Here is a 19,279-nt window from a genome sequence, read left to right on the forward strand (position 1 = left end):
ACTAATAATAGAGGTGTGGAGAAACCCTGGAGTTGTACAAAAGCACACAAAGAGGTAAACTGGTTTTGTGGATTCATTACATTAAATCAATTTGCGGATCATTTGTTTTTAATAAGCAGTTTTTGCCTGGGGGTCAGGAGGTAGAGCAGGTCATCTACTAATATTAGAAAGAAATTAGAAATAGAAAAAACTGAGAGAGCAGGTAAATGAGACGTGTTGTATAAACTGTCATGAGTACATTTATTGTAAATATGACAATTATGCAGCACCTCCAGTACAGAAATTGTAATACATGCATCACACATTGGGATCTTGGTGTGTGCAAAGTAAAGCCTATGCACACAAGATATCTTTACATTGATCCATACATTCATCCTGCAGATATGGAAACATTTCCCTGAATTAAACACACATAGTTACATTTGTATTATAATTTAATGAACAGGTTAAATGTCATTATCTCAATCTAGTGTTCAGTAAACGTTTACTTTAAGGCAGTGGTTAATATGTTGGAGCACAAATGATGAAGACTGAAAGGCCTGGCACTACTACTTCTTTTTCACTTCTTTAAAGACAAAAACCTTTGGATTTCTGACAACTGCAAAACGCCATGATGTTGGTTTGATGGGCATTCGAGGATATAATAACATTTCCTTAAATAAAAAAGAAACTAAAGTTAATATTTATCTTTAAGCAACTTCTCATACACACCTTTGAGTTTTTTATACTTTTGGAAAGTTACTTGGCTTCAATTTCTTACAAGTTTATAGGACTTGAAAATATAGAGACACCCCAAATATTTTTTAAACACAGATGATTTTTTTTAAATACAGATGAATTATAGATAACCACCCACTTAGGTTATTCACAGCATCACAGGTGTCTCCTGTCAAATGTAAAGGTTTATGTGTCTCTCTGAAAGTTTGAGTGCAAACTGAACATGTTTTTTCCCACCCCTGTAAATTTTCCTGCTCTCTTATTTCCCTGTACTTTTCCCCAGAGTGGCGATGTCTTTATTCTCCAGGATCTCCATCTTCTGCTCGGGCTGAAGCACAGTGTTTGACACCATTGCTTTGGCCACCTCTTGGATTGGGACAGACATGGATCTATATCCCACAGCAGAAACGGCGCTAAAGAACTTCCTCGCCATCCACTCAGTGAGACGACTCTCCTGCCTATCCACCAACAAAACCCTGCGGAGGAGAAGTACAAAAGGTGAGACTGAGAGATTGTATTTGGTTAGATCACACTGACTGATGAAATGCCACTTCAACTTCAGAAGAATGAATTTACAAGAGTTTAATTACAGAAAAGTCACACTGTGCCATGTTCATTGTGAGTTTCCCTAAGTTGTTGCCACATTAGCAGAAGTCACACACGACTCTTCTTTTAGAGAATGATCATCCCAGATTTTACTTTTTTATTGTTCTAATCAACTCTATGCAGCCACAGCCCTGTATATTTTCTAGGTAGGTGTTCCTCATCCCTTCAATTCATGTAATTTGCAGCAGCCTATTTACTAGGTATACCTCGCTGATACCTGGTTGTACTCACTTTGGCCTTTAGACCTTTAGTTATTATTTTTTAATACAAGGCAGGAAGGGTCCATGATTTCATCTTGTTTATGCGATGAAAAATGTCACAGTAGAAATAAAGACTAATTTTTCCCATCTTCCATTATCCAGCTTTGGTGAGCTTGTGTGAACTAAGACCTCAGTTTCTGAAATACTCAGACAAGTTTGTACAAACAGCCATGTTCATACTCAATTTACCTTTCGTCCTCATTCTGATGCTAAGTTGAGCAGTTAAATGTACCTAATAAAATGTCTTGTGAGTGTATATTTACAGGCTCTGTAACAGCCAGTACAATCTAGTTTCTAAGAAAGAGGGTTTGTTTTGTGATGACTCGTGTAATTTTGGGGGGCTATGTGCTATTTTCAAATAAATTGATGGTTTAAAAAGCACTCCATCCTGCTCCTGTTTACATTTTTTACACAGCGTCTTGCTTCTTTTTGAAAAGAGGTTCTAAGTGAGATCACTCACCCTGGTCTGTAAATGGCGAATCTGTCAAAACCAAGGGCCTCGATGTCTGCCTCTACTTGTCCCTGGAAGAACAGTCATTAATTTTAGGACTCCAAGAAAGTTTAGCTAAGGAAATTTCAGGATGTTAAGTCAATAACATACTTTGACTTTGAGGTAAAGGAAGCCGCTTTTTTTATCTGCTCCCCTGGAAGACTCCAGGTGGAACTGTGTACAGCCTCCAGCCTTGGCGAGCTCAGCTGATTTTAGAACATAGTCATGATCAACTCTGACGAATCCTTCCTGAAACAGAAGAATGCAGTTAATGAAATAGGACCCCCAAAAAAGACCAACATTTTTTACATTTTAACTTTGGTGATTGTCACTGATGTATATCATTTCCATATGTATAATATGGGTAAGTATTTTTCATTAGGAGCTCTTAAATAAGTCATTGTAGCCAAATAATACCTCCATGATTTAGAAGTGCTCTGAGAGACATGATATGTAATAACATTGCTGCTTCTAAATTACCTCAAAGCAATGTTTTATAACTTAGTGGCATAAAAGATATTACAAAATAAGCTAGTGTCTATAAAACAGCCCATGAGCCTTGTCAATTTATTAGCTGTGTTAATGGAAATGTTAGCCAAATTAATGTGGGTGAAACGGCTCAGTTATTGTTACTGTTGAGTCATAGTTACTGTTCACAAACTAAGGTTTGGCTATGGCCGACAGCCACAGTGAAACAGTAAAATCTTATCATTTGGTTGTCAAGTTCCCGTGTTGGATTGAGACCACTCACAGCTCCTGCTTTAGCTCTGGTTGTTCCCAGACAGCAGTATCCAACATCATGGCCCTGGAAGGCAGCAGCATAATCATCAAGCTTCTCAAAGTCGACCACCTCTTGGACCTGGGGCCACAGAAAACAGTGCTTAAGAAAAAAAAAATTTTTTACGGGCCTTATTATTGCAGGTTTGGTCAACTGATCAGCCCACTAACCAGGTTTTCATAAGTTTTGCCCTCAAAGGTGAGCTGCCTCCTTCCAATAAGAGTAATCTTAGAGAAGATATTATGCTCCAGCAGCTCTTGAAGCAACTGCTTGCCAGTTTCCCCTGAAGCGCCTAGGATGAAACAGCTTTTGTTCTGCTGCCTGAAGTTTTCCTCTAGGGTCTTGATGTCCTCAGCCATACTGTTAACAACAGAGTCATGTAAATATCACGCGTTTAATGCACATGTAAATCTGAACAGTACCGTTTAGCACCTCGGTGGACAGCTATAATCGAGGGTGAAACAAAGTATTAAATACTGGTTAATAGTGACTACCAGTTATGATTATTTGTGCTAAATTTACGGAATTCAGAAATCGGTGTTAAGGGGACTGCGACTACCAAGAGGAAAGATCACTTTAAATTCATCTACTCCCAAATGGAGTTTGGCTTGACCGATCTGACAGTGGTATATTTAGCATGTATGTACAGCTCGGTTTTGAGTATAAATTCGGTAACGTTAACAAAGACGAGTGCGTGTCATTACCTCGTGTATTTAACCGTTTCGGAATCTTCGAAATAATTTAAGGTCGCTGCGATGAAAACAACCAGGACAGTGAAAAATCCTAACGTCTTCCCCAGGGTGGAGCACAGCAGTTTAATAACAGGCATCGCTGATAGCAACGATTAAAGTGCTGCAACACTTCCTGGTTGCTTCATAGTTACACAAACGGATGTCTTCCTGCTTCGTTGATAGGCCGAGGAAGAAATTTGAAACGACAGCGTGCCGCTGACAGGTTAATACACGAAACCAACTCACACTAGACTACTAACTTTATGTTTGTATTAAACTGTAGCATGATATATAAGCAAACCAAAGGGGTGGTATAAACACGCCTCGCTCAGCTCCACCGCAGACAACGCTTTACGGACAGCGCATGCGCATGCGCTCTAGCGATTTGTAATGCATCCAGCTGTTAGTTTGTGCACAATCTTTATATCTCCTATACCATGACGTGTGTGTGTGTGTTTGTTTGTTGTTGTTGGTTTTGCGACAAAAGTGTGTCTTTGCATTGCCCCGCACAGTAAAGCGGTTTATGCTGCAGAAACTGGAGGTGTACAGTTTAAGGGTGTGACATTCAACGTTTTCAAGCTCTTGGTAAACTAATGTTAATTAGTTGATGCTGATGTTAATCGCATCAGCATCATATTTTTGCTGTGTAGCAGAGAGAAGTATCCTGCTGAAAGAGGCCACAGCCAAGGGCAGGAATATCATTTCCATGAAAGGGTGTAGATGCTCTGCAGGACTTAGGTAGGTGCAACGTGTCAAAGTACATCCACATGGATGGCAGTACCCAAGGTATCCCAGCAGAACATTGCCCAAAGCAACACCCTGCCTCTGCCAACATGCCTTCTTCCCATTGTGCGTCCTGGTGCCAGGCGTTTCCCAGTTAAGTGACATACATGCACGCGGCCATCCATGTGACATTAGAGAAAACATGATTCATCAAACCAGGCCACCACCTTCTTTTGCTCCATGGTCCAGTTCTGATGCTCATGTATCCATTTTTGCTGCTTTATGTACTGAACAAGGACTGGTCTGCAGCTAGTTAGTTAAGTTTATTTAATTAAGGACAGCACATAAGACAATGTTATATGATAAAACAATCCAACCGTTTGTGGCCCGAGTTCCACAAAGGTCTTCTAGCTAAAGGCTAGAAAACCCAGTCTGTGTTTGGACTTTTTTTTTTAAAAATACAGCAGAAATAAAACGAATCTGTCCACAAATACACACACACACACACACACACACACACACACACACACACACTCAGAGTTACTATACCTAATAACGGGGGATACATGGCGATGTATCGTGTTATTCAGCCACAGCAAAGCAGGCTGGTTTACATCAGTGTCCAGAGATTTGTTTTTGTTTCAGCTATTGTTTCACCTGGGAATTAAAAACTCTAGGATCTGTTAAACATTTTTTATTGCAGATGGTAAACTGTTCCAATAATCTGAGGACCTTTGAGTGAGAATGAGGATTGACCAAATGATGTTTTCTTTTGGTAGTTCGCGGTCTCCATGAGCTACTCTTCTTGTTACTGCTGGCTTTTAGAATCATTCTGCTCACTAACTCTAGGACAAGACCATCGTTGCATTATACAACGGGAACAGTTTATGTTGATCTTAATGGTTCTGGATATCTTTCCTGTTTTAAAAGTTTTAAAATTAAGATGGGAACCTAAGATGACACCCAGATATCTAAACTCATCCACTTTTTGGATTTCTCTCTGATCAATCACAGTGGAAAAGTTATTCCAGACTTTACACCCAATTGTAAAACACATGAGATCGTTTTGTTGTAGTTCAGAGTCAAAGAGGGATTCTTGAAACACTTAGACACTCCCACCATCCCTCTGAGCTAGACCCAGGTTTAATTTAGTTTCTGACCCAGTCGGCTAGCCATGTCAAACTCACTCAAATCCTTCAGCTTCCCCATTTTCATGCTTGTAACACATCAACTCTGAGCACAAAATGTTCATTTGCTCTCTAAAATATCCCACCCATTAACAGAACACCATAAAAGACCAAAAACGGTCAATTAGACCTATGTTAGCCCTAGACCAGTAAGCTATACATAGGTAAATGACTATTTAACTGGAGCTGAACACACTTGTAATCGCTCAGTTAGAGTAGCTCATGCTGTTGAAAAGCATAGAAAGTTACATAGAAAATATGCTTACAAAATGTTCAACCTCATGTCGTGCCAGTGCTTTAGAGGAAAAATAGGTTAAAAGAAACCTTCACCTCCTAGGACCTGGCGTCCACATACGTGGACATCACATTTTGGGTTGTCTATACCAAAATACAAAATTTTGCTCTACAAGGGCCTGATATCAACTTACAAGGACATTATACTGCCACTGTTCTATCAAAATTTAAAACAAATGTCCACATATATGGATCTCATTTTTCTCAGAAACAAAAATCAGGTTAAAAAAATCAGGTAATTCTTTGTTTTTACATTCATCAGCTCCCAATCAGCCAAAATAGTAAAGAGAAATTAAAAATGCATGCCAAGAAAGAGTTCAGGTCTTAGGAGGTTAAGACAGAAGAAGAGGGGCAGGGGGAAGATATGCAGTAAAGGGCCTTGGGGTAGATTTGAACCTATAAGGCTCTGCATTAGCCTTGTAGCATATGGGTCACCTGCTCAACCCATCAAAGCTAAACTCTTCTCCACTACGTGTATTCTTACATCGGTCAAAGGTATTTACACAGCAAGTGCTGTGAATCAGGGGGAAAAATTGTAACTGAAATATAATACACCAGGTCTCTTCTCCAAAAAGTGGAAGTTGTAGGGAAAAGCAACACTTTAGTCTATGGTGAAGAAATCCAGCGTGGTTCCAGAGTTGGACCAAACCTTAAAAAATGTCTTTGCCTTTTATCAGATCTTCAGGGGGTTTCATTAGTCAAAACCTCCACACAAAGAAAGCAAGTCCAGTCACATGCAATGAATTCATCAACACCCCATGTTTTTAACACTCCTGCCACTTTGAACACAAGGCATCGACCCAATCTAATAGAATATGATGGAGCCAGGGATGATCCTTTAAAGATGTCAGCAGTAAGAGACAGAAAGAAAAGAGGCTGAGGTTGAGAGAAGAGGCCTTAAACTGGCACTCTGCTGAAATGAAATGTCGCCTCTTTGTTCCTTAGCCACGGGTGCTAATTGGAGCTAGCGGCAGGGAAGAAAGCTGCTGCTGGGCTCCTGTCTGTCGCACCTGTTGAGTCATTGTCTCTCACATTGATCAGACAGGAAGTTGGAGTAAGAAGGCTTATGCCTCGGTGGGTGCGTGGCAGATACGTGGTTCAATTTCCTTTTAGAACTCCGCCGTTGGAGGTGAAAATACCAATGGTGGTCAGTGGTCAATTGCATTTGACCATTGATTAGTCTCTAAAAGGACATATGGATCATAAAGAGTTGGTTTTCCATCAGTTGTTTGTTTTACTTTACAGTTATATCATTTACCCAACAGTGCATAACAGGTTTGTTATGCAATGTTAACAAAAACATTGTTGTGCAAAACTAACTTTTACAATAGTTGGTGGGTAAGCATCATGATTTATTATGCTCTATGTTATATAATGGCCCCTAGCCATTGATGTCAGTACTTAAATTAATACCCAAATTCTCAATTTTTTATTTTGACTTTAGATGAAGGTAGAAAATTTGGTTGGCCAGAAATATTTAAAGACTTTTTTGGCTTATGCAGTTAGGAAACTACAGTTTTCACCTCATATACATTTTATTTGTGTTCAAAATGAGATATAATATAACTGTTTGAGCCTGCAGGTGTCACATAAAACATCTGCAATGCTTACATCAAACTGAACTTATCTGAAGTCTGCCAACACTTCAGCTTCAGAGTGCAATTTAAATATCGTAAAAAGTAATCTTCTGTAGAAAATACAATGTTTTAAAAGTTTCATTTCAAAGTGTTAACTGCTGACATATGATTGAACCCCTGAACACCAAACTAAAATGAACATATCTAATTATAGTTAAGATTTTGTGTGTGTGTGTATTTTCTGAAATGTATATTTCTTTGAAGCAAATAAAACAAGTGATACAACCAATTAAGACAAATAAAAAGCGCATACATGCATGCCTGCATATACACGTCACATACAGACACACACACACACACAATCTGTACACCAACACGGCTTAAGGCTTAAGGCCCGAGTTCCACAGACTCTGGAGTGTGATGCTAATGATGGTAATTAATGGAGCCTGACAGCACAATCTGCTGCCCATTGTCTCTCAATAAACAGCTTTACACATGAGCCTCAGAGGGGATGGGAGTTTTAAGCTGAGAGCTGAGACAGTGAGAGCAGGAGGCAGCCAGAGTGGAGGGTCAGACCTCAGGGGACAGCGCTCAAACTGAAGTGGGGGATTAGCTCAATTAGAAAGGCACTGTCTAATCAAGATGGAGGGTTCAGTGATATATATGGTGCGTCTGTGAGGGAGAAATGTGAGTGAAGTTCCATCATTAAAGCCGACTGTTGCCATCAGATGTTGCGGCGTCTAATAATGTTAACAGTAGTGAAAAAATGTGTCTTTTGTCTTTTTGCTGACCTTACATTCATTTGTTGCCATGCATTTCAATGGGAAATCATCTCCACTGTGTTCTGTGGTCCAAATTATAATATATCCATGAATACTTTAGGATGCCTAAAGTGACCTTGTTACTGGTCAGTGTCATTAGTTAAAAAAATCATATGGATTTTCTTTCTCCCCAGTTGATTCATTGATTTTATTAATCGACAGTGTTTTGTCACTACACATGTTTTGCACTTTGGTCAGACCTGCCATCAAATCATCTGATCAGTTTTAAGTTTTAAAAATAATGGCATAGAAAGATAAAGGCCCAGTCTTCTTCAGGCTTGGCTTTGTTGCAGGCTCAGACATTAGCAATATGTTTGAGCCAAATCAAGGTATCAGCTGGACTCAGAGGAGCTTTCCTGCTCAAAGAGCCACAGCTAAGCAGCAATGACACCTGCTTTTTCCTTCTTTACGGAACAATGAGCTCATTAGAAGAGCAAACAGATTATCTGTGTTTTTCAATAGATGATCCTAAGGAGTCTGGGGGACCTAGCAGCTCCCAGCAGGTAGAGTTAAGATTGCCCATGCACATCTGGCTGACCTGCTGGTTACTGCTGTCTTAAAACTGTATATCTTTACTTTGCATCTTTTTGCACTTAAATAAGACAAATCGCAAAATCTATTATCTTCTCTGAAAACAGACTTCACTGTATGAAATCTAGGTTTAAACAAGACAACAACATGATTTATCTGGACCTTTGAACATCAAAGTGTCTCACATTGCTTGAAGCACGAGGCCATGTTTCCAAGTCTGCCAGTGCTGAAACTGAATGTTAACAGTGAAGTTATGAGGTAACTGCCAAAAGGGTCTGAGCTTTTGGCTAATTAACCTGAGAGGTTTTGCATCTGCTTGTCTGTCAGGGTTTGCTGGAAAAAAATAACAAATAGTGGACTGTATGCATGCGTGCGTGTAGCATAAACAGAACCATGAGCAGCGATTGCATTCATTTTTATAATGTTTTTAGCCTATATTGTATTGTTTCAACAATACAGTTGAAACAATATAGTATATCTAGTAAGCATTCATTTAGCTAATAATTAATAATAACATTTTTCAAATAATAAACAAATGGTGCTATTGCCATATGCTGGGATTGAGATGTCATAAAGAGACATAAAAAGGCAGAAAGGTGCAGAAAGATAGTCCTATGATTTTTTTAAAAGACATAATTTTCAATACTTTAAAGAGCAAGGCTGATACCAAATGCACTTTTATATTTATTTCCAATTTTATTTTCAGGTTATATTATTTATTTCAGATTTTTTTTTGTCAGTAATCTGCTGATATGCAGTATTGTGCCTTTTGGTCAACATTTCCATTCCCATTTACTAAAAGTTGTTTCCTTACCAAATGTTTTCTGCTGCCTTTGTCTGAATGGATGTGTATTGGCCTTTGAGCCCATTTCACGAGTCTGGCTTTGTTAAAGTCAGACAGCTAACTGGTAGGGCCTTCCTTTTCCCTTGTTGCACGTATATTAGCTAGGGTTTACTAACCCTTTTCCAATATTTAATGCATTCCAAATGTATAATTAATTGAGATGTGGATTTATTTGAGTGTCTAACCTCCAGAACTCACTGAAATAGCAAATTGTAATTGACTGTCACTGACATTTTCTATTTGCCTTTTTTTTTCTCAATATTAGTTAACATGAAAAAGACAGATGATCATAGGATGGGATTTTTCCCAGGAGAAAATTAAACTTGAAACTGTTAAATCTATTTGGTCTTGTATGTAATAATAGCATAATACACCAAAGCCTCTTAGAGGATATCTGTGTTTGGCTTTGAGTTTTCACTATCAGATCTATTTGCTGTCTTAAATCTCCCTTTTGTGGCAGGACGGATGAAGCCTAATGACTCCTTTGAACTGCCGACATCCCCGGCAGATTGGATTCGGGAATGTCAGCCAACTAACCTTTAGTCTCTTTCCCACATGAAGCAACAGTGAAGGGCACGTAATACCTATCTTTCGATTCCTGTCCCTCTCCTGTATTCTTAATCAGTTAATTATTTTGTATATCACACACGCAGACATGAGGCTTTTATGGTAATAAGCCTATTGAGCTAGCCTACCACATTTTTAATGTTTTGTACAAATTACAACTTTATCTTTGGAAGAGAAAATATAAAGTCGCCAAATAGTTGCAGGTGATGTGATTTTCAACTTCTTTTGAACCTTGTAGGATTGTATTTGCTTAAACTACATGATCACTAATAAAACATGTTATCTTGACATAGTCATGCTTTTAAAAGTAGTGCCATGAATGAAATTCAGCCTTGTATTTGCACACTGTCGTATATCCAAAAATTCATTCATCCCCAAAATTACGCTTAATAATAATAATAATAATAATAATAATAATAATAATAATAATAATGGATTGCATTTATATAGCGCTTTTCAAGGCACCCAAAGCGCTTGTCCAATTCAGGGTCGAAATCACAATTCACAACAATTTAAAACTATGTGTAATGGGTTGCTCCCATACATTTATATTCATAGACTAGACTATATGCATATATATTGCTTTACATATCAGTACTGTAATTTAAATTAAGGGTCTGGTCATGTAGTAAGATGATAGAAATCTCCAGGTTAGACAAAACTTACTTGGAAATAAAAAGTTAGAATAGTAAAAGTTACAAATATGATCCAAATTCTATGCATCCATCACGTTCCCTGTTTCAGCTTTAACCTACTGCAGTTACTGTAGTGTGCATAAGCTATGTGATTGGTGGTTTTTCCAGGTGCACTCACTTCAGAGTTGTCTTCAAAGTGACTCATATACATTTTCATATGCTCTGTTTTTACTGGTAGGATATGCTGGCATAGTGCGAAGGGAAGGTAAAATGTGAAGAAAAAGAAGCATTGTCAAACTCGTGCTTTACCAAACTCATGCTGTCAAACTCTGTCCTCCCCTCTGTTTCTCTATCTTAGCGTCTTATAAAACTGCCTGAATTTCTCCTTTGGATGGGCCATGCTGTCTTGTGGTGGTTTAAAGGGAGGGAAAAAGGGAGATCATGCTGGATCATGGCAGACCCACCACAGCACAGAGACCTCCCTGCCGATGAGCAAACACCACGACAAATGACAGAGCTAGCTGGACAATCACTTGCTGAATGGAAGCTAATTAGCTGGAGTCTAATGCCAGTTTACTAACACCTGTATTAGCGTGCTCGCTCGGCAGGGAGTAAGGGCTGGCCAACAAGTGCTAATCCCTCATAAGCCCAAAGTACTCCTCCCAAACAGTGGCATTAACATATACTTCTCAAGCCAGCTGTTGCTAACCTGAACCCAAAAGAGATAGCTTCAGCAGTGATGTACTGCTAAAGAGGAGGGGAAAGATGTTAAATGGTCAATAACAGGTTACCTTAGCATTCCTGTAGACGTCCCCCACCCCCAAAATGTTGTGGACCACAAGTTATCCCCCTTTTTTGGGAATTTCCCCCACATCTCTCAAACCTACATTTTTCAGTCGCTTGGCTTCCTTGGCTGTCTTGCACTCTCCCATCCTCTCCCACTGCATGGGTGGTGGGCTGATTACCCAGTAGCCATGTGTGTATCAAGGCAAGTGCGAAGCCAATGTGTGTGTAAGGGATTAGTGAGCTTTAGCATTAACATCATGACTGGACTGGCTACATTCCCTCACTGCACTAATAATTTGAGGGGAGGAGAAAGCGGCTGGTCCATTAGTTCACTCTGTTTGCCCAAGAGTAGGCCGACTCTGATCCCCTAATTTCTCTCACCGATTCCAAGAGGATCTCTAGCTTTTGTGACAGAGGGATGCAAAGATAAAGGATGGGACTGAGGGGCACATTGATTCAGAGATCACCATCCTTGGGACATTCTGTGCACTTACCAAACTAATCAGTGTGTGTAAACACAGCGAGAGATGTTGAGAGTTGGCGGCTAAAAGACTGGGGTCTCTGAGGTTGATTAGGAAGACCTGTTGATGGACCACACTCAGTGTTGGTGTCCTCTGATCTGCAGACATCATGCAGAAAAACTGTGAGCCCCTTGGCTCATGTGTCATACTAGTTCTGACTGTGGGTGGCTCCAAGTGGGCCTGTTGTGGCCTCTGGTGCGCTTACAAAGTGTTAGCAGATCAGGTATCTGACGCTTCTGCCAAAGTCCTATAAAAAAAAAAAGTGCCTTGCATGCTTTTCAGTTTGTAAGAAAGCAGGAGTAAGATTATTGCGAGAAATCTGTTTTGGACAATACCATCATGTGCATCCCCTGACCTGTGTGTGCACAGGAAACCAGACACGTTTCCATGTAGTAATACTGAGACAGTGGAGTTTTTTGTACAAATTGTCCAGCTTTTTTGTTGTAGAACTCTCCTTCATTGTAAAAAGGCTGGTCTAACTTTGTCTGTCTCCCTCCGAGGTTAAAATATAAAATAATTTTCAGCACTCATATAAAATCCCATGTTTGATCATACACTAATAACTAGTGACAATTTCTGAATCATTATATTTCACAAAAATGCAGAAATAAAACACAATATTTTTAACATGAAATTCTTGTAACACAGAAGGAAAAAAAATGTTATTGTTGCTCAACTTTCATGTTGAATTGAGCAAACGGAAATATTAACAGATAGTCTAATTTAAATTAAACAAACTTCTCGAGTATTCAGATGCTACTTTTGATGGTACAAAGGGCCGGTGAAAATTTCTGGCTTTTAGCTTTAATAGTTTTTGAGATGTTCATGTTCAACCATTACTTCAGATTTCAATGTGTGAAAAAATGACCCAAAGATGGGTCAACGGCCAATTAAAAAATAAAAAATCAAAAAAATAAAAAATCACAGCATTTATTATATATGTTCAAACTTTGGACCATAAAATGTTTGTGCAAATCAAAAAGAAGAAAGAAGAAAACAATCTAAAAGTTTGCTTATATCAGATGGATATATAATGGAGTATTTATTTTTACCTAATTGCTTAAAAATGTGAGTTTCCCAAGCAAACAGAGAGGCAATAGGAAATGACATCATAAAGCTGTTTACTACTGAATTTAGAGAGCTTATTTTAAATTTCACAAGAAAAGGACATTATGCTAGTTTGTAAAATTTAGCATAGTATCCCAGCATGCAATGTCACACATCATAGTTGGTTCCTGCGACAAAGCTGTCCCTACACAAACACAAAAAATGTTCCAAATGCTGGGTGCATATTTTATATCCATCATAATTGAGTTTATCAAATGGCTGTTTATTAAGCAGAAACATTTTTAAATCTGTCCAGAATTTCTCACACACCTGGGTTACTTTTATATGGTTAGAGGTAATCTAAGAAAAACAGTAAAGTGAAGATTTTAGCTTTTGTAAGGAACACGGAAAATGAAGCAAACATAAAATCAGTTTTGACAAAGGGGGCTTGTATTAGAATATCCCATCAATCATCAGACCCTAAGCTGCATCCCAAGGGAATATTCTTCTGTTAGCACACTATGACTCAACATCATCTTCATTTTAAGTGGACATCAGTTCAGATGTCAGTATCAATTCCCCAAAGGCACAACCTCTACTAATACCCCTCACAGCCAATTAGGGGAAGTAATGGTAGCAAACCTTCAATGGGAAAGCACAGTAGCTGGTTGGACCTACACATGCTACCCTACTAGCCACTGTCAGTTGGGACAGGGGGTAATGGGCAATCACAGGGGGGCTTATGTTGCAAATCAGCACAGATCCACAGGACTCTGCTGGGGATTCCTGTCCAGTGTTGCCTGATTCTGAAGCTTATGATCCAGTAATGGGTGCTTTGGTGGGTATCTGAGGGATCCTAAGGGAATATGATGTTAAACTGGCTCAGGCGTCCTCAGACTGAAAGGCTCTTTGATAGGCAAAGTAGTTGGGCAAAGAGAACATTGAGAAACAGGTCCCAGCTGATAGGATATGTCACTACTAACTTGTACTGAAGCAGATGACCCCTTGCTAACACAGCTCACAGAGACAACCCTTTCAGTCTTGTCAGTGATAATATGTTGAATGTTTGCCAAACCTGGAGTTATCTGAATTAAAACTCTGATCTGCTTTGCACGATATTTGAACAGCTTTTAACTAATATGTAATTTGATGCGGCAGGGACTGAAAAAGCTTCAGCAGCTTTGTCCACATTCCCCTCTCAACTGTTGCAAAGCCTGTAATAGTACTGATCGGTTGCCAAAAATATATAATTGGTACAGTTTTGAGGACAATTGTGCCTCCCTTTCTGGTTTGTCTGTTTGTTTTGCAAGATGCTTTTGTGATTGGGCTTAAATGTGTTGATCGGTTTGTTTTCATCCTAATTAGCAGTTCATTTGATGTTACTTTGATATTATTACGATATTTTGCCATTATTTACAGTGCAAATGGATAATGATGAACTGGTACTTATGTAGTGCCTTTCTACTACAGTCTCATTCACCCAATCACACACAGAGTCATAACATGCTTTTGCCTATACCTAAGCAGTTTTACCTAACATTCTGACTCACAGTCCGATGGATGCATCAGGGGCAACATGGCATTCAGATACTTGCCCAAGGATATGTCAACACATGCACAGGAGAAGCTGGGGTGAGATCGACCTGTCTTCTGATAAGCAGATGACCCACCCTAGCACCTGAGCCACTGCCAGTCATTGACCCTAAGCATACGGCAAAAGTAACCCAACAGTTCTTAGGGCAAAGAAATGTGTTTTTCTTCAGCTCTCAAGTCAGTCAGTGAGGATCAAGCCAAATGCAGAGAGACCCACAAACAAGCAGCAACTGAAGGTGGCTGCAGTGAAGGCCTAAGAGAGCAACTCAAGGGGGAAACGCAATGTTTTGTGATGTCCATGGCTTCTTGATGTTACACTCCAGTGTGGCAGTGAACAGAGACAACATTAAAAAGTGACAAAGTGGCTCACATACAATTTCACACACAAAACCAGACTGTTTAGATCATGTGCTTTTTGCAAGGAAAGTTTGAAAGCTTTCAATTATGGATGTCAAATATCTTGACAGTTTTGATGTGGCAGGCTTAATAAATAAATATACACAAATGATAATATAAAAATGGAAAAGATGCTGAGTTTAAAAGTATGATTGTCCTCTCACTGTCTGCATGATCACATGAAACTTTCCAGAGTATTCAGGTGTTCCCTTGTTCCCTCTAAAAAACGAACAAAAAATGATGCACTGGAATTGAGGAGCTGATCACCTTTCACAGCTTATTTTTTATCACTATTATTACACTGGGCCTATCAGTCTGCTGCTTGTGTAACATGTGTTATAAATACATAAAAAAGGAGGTTTAGGCTGACTCACAGGAGTTTATTCTGTGTGTTCAACGCGTCAGTCGATGGGTGGATGTGTAGTTAGTGAAGAATGGTGAAAGCAGGTGGTGTGACTAAAGCGAGGACTGGGGCCGAATTAGGCGGATGCAGGCTTTAGCTGAGGGAGGAGGAGATGGGACAGGGGTGTCACCAGTCGGCAGGGCCTGTCCGAAGCAGCCCAGTGCACCACACCCACCCAACTGTTCCTTTTTCAGCACCCTTCTGCCCATTTCCCCCTGTCTCCTTCTCTCACTCTCTCCGTCTCGCTTTATCTCTCTCCTCCTTTTTCTTTTCTTTTCAAAATGCATTGTTAACAAAACGGTTTACAAACCCTGGCTGGTACATTATCCACGACCGCCTCCTGCGGGATTGATTTAGGCAAATGGATTCAGAAAGGGAGGGAGGGGTGGAGAGAGAGGGGGTTTGCATGGAAAGGATGGAAAAGTAGAAAGTGAAAAGGGGTGTGTTCCTTCATGCAGCAGCTTTACAAAACCACCACATGGGCCACGCTAAATATTCTTTTTCTCTCACGTTTTGAGAAGCCATACATTAAACGCTCATTATACAGCCTTTATGTGCAAAGGGAGGCTCCGTCTGTGTGAGGGCAGAGCGGCCGAGGATGGACTATGATCTCTCTGCATATGCATGCATGGAGCATCTTTAGAGGCTTTCTGACATGTATGATATCATCATGACCGAGAGATTTGACTTTCATATAGCCTGAAATCAGAAAAGGGAGGGGTGTGTATGTTGCAAGGCAAATTTTTTACGGTGTGAGTCATATAGCATGTGATGTTTAATAAAGTTGACTTTTCAGGCCTCTGGGCTCTCTCTTAAGTTGTCAGGATTAGAGAATTTGGCAATCAAAGAAGTCTCAAACTTTAAAGTGTGTTTAAATGTTTCAGATCTAAGTGGGAAGACTGAAAAATGTAACGGAGAAACTATCGGCTTTGTCTGTTTTTATTTGTTTAAAAAAATGTGATAAGCTCATAAGTTAGACTGTTGGTCTTCTCTGACTCTTTAACCTTAGACATGCTCAAAAGAGCACAGTTTAGCAATGCAGGATGCTTTCCCACCTTAACTTTTCATTTGACTTTTTAACTGTATCATTTTGCTTTCAGCCCAACTTTCACATTCCTCTTTTCCCTTTTTCCAACAATAGGAATCTTTTTCTAGGGGTGCTAGAGGTGTGTGCACGAAGAGGGAGGGGGGGCAAAGGTTGAACCGGGCATCCCATCATGATAAATCACTGGTTAATGAGGAGTCTATTGTGTCCTCACACATTGTACCCCCCCTTCACCCTTCACCCTCCTCCCCCTCCACCACCACCTCCTCCTTGTGTCCCTTAGACCGCTACCTTCGGGTTGTTAAGCTGACACAGATAATGAACTGGCTGCTTTGAACTGTCCTCACAATATTGACTGGTTGCACACAGCAGATGTCTCCCTGGCAGAAAGCAACTGGTAAAAGCACATTAGGTTAACAAAGAGAGCTTTGCTTTGGAGGGGTGGAGACCGCTGAGGAGGTGGCAGAGGGGTCTGTGTGGGTGTGTTGCGGGGTGAGGGGATGGACGGATGGGTGGGGCAGAGGGCAAGCTTTTGAGTTGACAGATCTGGAGGATTATATCAAAACAACACAGTTGCCGATTATGGGACGAAGAGAAGAAGCAACAAAGACACGAGGATGTGTTTTGAGAGAGAATATCTTCACAAGCTTGTGTCATGTTATGAGTCTCCTTTGTATAATAATCTCTTTTTGACTTGTAAAGTTTGTTCTCCAGTGTATACAACAAAAAAAGCAGCAAAAATGTACTCAATGGTTCCAAAATAAAACAGAGTAACTGCTCATTTTTATTTGCAGCAACACTGTGAGTTGGAGGACTGGTGTGTACGTAAAATGTAACTATAACTAAGATGTTTCATGGGAATATTTTTCATAAAGTTCCTAAAGTTTTAGACAGCTAATATATTTAGATTTATCAAGCTACATTATTACTATATGGTCATGGAGTTTTAGTATGTTCTGATTTGAAAAGTCTCCTCTGTTCTTTACCAGCACAAATAATTCATTATGCATTAGTGCAGGCTGGAAAAGAGCCTAAAGTCTAGCATTATGACTTCTAAAGTCATTAGTTTGTTAGTTTTTAATGAAAGCATACAAAACTTTGGATATGGTGCCTCTAAAAGAATCATCTCTGGCAGCGACATGTTCAATTTGTCCACAGATAACAAAATGATTAACTTTATTTTCACTCTCCCCTCTGTTATTGTTCCGCAAATGCAGCACGGCCTGTGAGCTGACTGGTTTCTTTCTGGCAGTGGGACGGGTGTCTAATGGGTCAATAATAAGCCGTGACTAACCGTCTCCCTGAGGAGCAGCTCGACCAGACACACACTCGCAGAAAAGCAGCAGAAAGGTATGAGCCACCAACACTGATTACCATATAATTGCAGCTATTGTATTTGACATGGAGAATTAGCAGCCCGCTAGGTGGCTAACTGGCCTTTTATTCAGCTTGGGACTGGACAAAAAACAAAACATAAAAAACCAAAACACCCACACACAGACAGATGCACATCCCATGAGATGCAATATGCATTTATGTTCACACAATTAAATATCACTCTGTGTGAATATCCCATTTCCACATCTTGCCTGGAGAGTCTTATGATGTTTTGGGGGGTTTTCACCCATGAAGATGAGAGTTTCATACAGATTTCCACAAAGTAGATGTTTCAGGTTTTCAAGTGGCAGTGTGTCGATGATGAAGATAATTCAAGGCAATGATTCTGTTAAGGCAATGTCTAGGAATTTGTGTTTCTTCCACTGACTCGTAATCTTTTCTGATTCTTTTAAAGACCGAACTTCGCTTTAACCATCGAAGTTCAAGGTGCTGTGTTCATGCACACTGGATAATCTGCAATGACCTATTCAAAGTCCTCCTTTCCTCTTTGAAAATTACACACGCCGCTAGGTTGTGAAGTTGTGAGCTTATCCCACAAGGAACCACGTCCGCAGACTTTGAGGCGCAGAGCAATTTGATGTGGTTTCTGGCATACAAGTCAAGAGGGTTAACAAGACCCACCGCCATGGAGTCCCCCTTCAACCCACGTGTGGCTAAACGATCACTTCCCTGCACGTCTCGCATTGTAACAAATCTCCTTTCATGATCACTTTTCACTCTTTCGCTTTCTTGCCTGACTGGCTCCTTTTAAACTGAGAGGGAGAGGAGAGGGAGTCAGGGAGAGAATTTCTTTCCCTCTTAAAGGTTTTGTGTGAGGACGGCTGAGTGAGCGTCCATTATAGAAAAGGCCCAGACCACCACTGGATGACCCTGCTAGGAGCGACAAAACCCAATTGGTCACGGCCGCCAGCAGCTAATGGGCCAGAGAGGAATAGCCCTGGGTGGGTAATGACTGTATTCTATGCCTTTCTATTTACGCCCTCCTGGTGCCCTCACACACACCCCCACCTTACTCCAGTGGCCACCAGCCCCGTGCCCTCTCCGTACCTTTGCTTCCAACTCTGAGTGCTCCCCTGGTCTTCTCCTGGTGTCATCTACACAATGTTTGTAATTTCTGTCTGTGTTATGCACTTGGCAACAGATGCTGTCGACAGATCAGGGAGAAGGGATCACGGGACCATATGTTGGGATAAGTGATGCTCCTCCTGCTTTTCCCAGAGCTCGATAGAGGAGGCTGTGTTAGAGAAAGTGGGACTTTCTGGTATATGGAACGTGAAAACTTAACAGAGTACAAAGTTATTTTATTAAAAACAATGGGAACTAAACAAA

At 40.2% G+C, this 19,279-nt stretch overlaps 1 protein-coding gene and 1 long non-coding RNA gene across 2 annotated transcripts; one reads left to right on the plus strand and one right to left on the minus strand.

Annotated features, from left to right (window-relative positions):
* Nucleotides 1–216: 216 nt before the first annotated feature.
* On the minus strand, nucleotides 217–3,938 carry htatip2 (HIV-1 Tat interactive protein 2). Its single transcript, XM_086294406.1, has 6 exons — nucleotides 3,556–3,938; nucleotides 3,022–3,211; nucleotides 2,825–2,932; nucleotides 2,185–2,322; nucleotides 2,044–2,105; nucleotides 217–1,193 (listed from the first exon to the last, which is right to left on the minus strand). Exons 1-6 carry the CDS (start codon nucleotides 3,678–3,680, stop codon nucleotides 977–979), a joined length of 840 nt encoding a protein of 279 aa, XP_086150532.1. The 5' UTR covers nucleotides 3,681–3,938; the 3' UTR covers nucleotides 217–976.
* Nucleotides 3,939–4,230: 292 nt separating this feature from the next.
* Nucleotides 4,231–19,279, plus strand: LOC147339425 (uncharacterized). The gene is made up of 3 exons (XR_015130290.1): nucleotides 4,231–4,320; nucleotides 17,770–17,902; nucleotides 18,345–19,279. It is a non-coding gene; the product is annotated as an uncharacterized LOC147339425 (long non-coding RNA).

The sequence above is a fragment of the Aulonocara sp. 'chitande type north' Nkhata Bay genome, linkage group LG1, assembly GCF_057382095.1.
Source record: "Aulonocara sp. 'chitande type north' Nkhata Bay isolate Kocher_YH1m ecotype deep benthic linkage group LG1, A_spYH_male_GT1.1, whole genome shotgun sequence".
Classification (NCBI taxonomy): Eukaryota; Metazoa; Chordata; class Actinopteri; order Cichliformes; family Cichlidae; genus Aulonocara; species Aulonocara sp. 'chitande type north' Nkhata Bay.

Bases quoted from the DNA above. Each gene is read 5' to 3' on its own strand.
- htatip2 (XM_086294406.1), bottom strand. From the start codon at position 3,680: ATGCCTGTTATTAAACTGCTGTGCTCCACCCTGGGGAAGACGTTAGGA. The intron at 3,212-3,555 runs GTAATGACACGC...TGTTGTTAACAG, and splicing joins GAAACGGTTAAATACACGAG to TATGGCTGAGGACATCAAGA. The intron at 1,194-2,043 runs GTGAGTGATCTC...TCTCCTCCGCAG, and splicing joins TTCGCCATTTACAGACCAGG to GGTTTTGTTGGTGGATAGGC.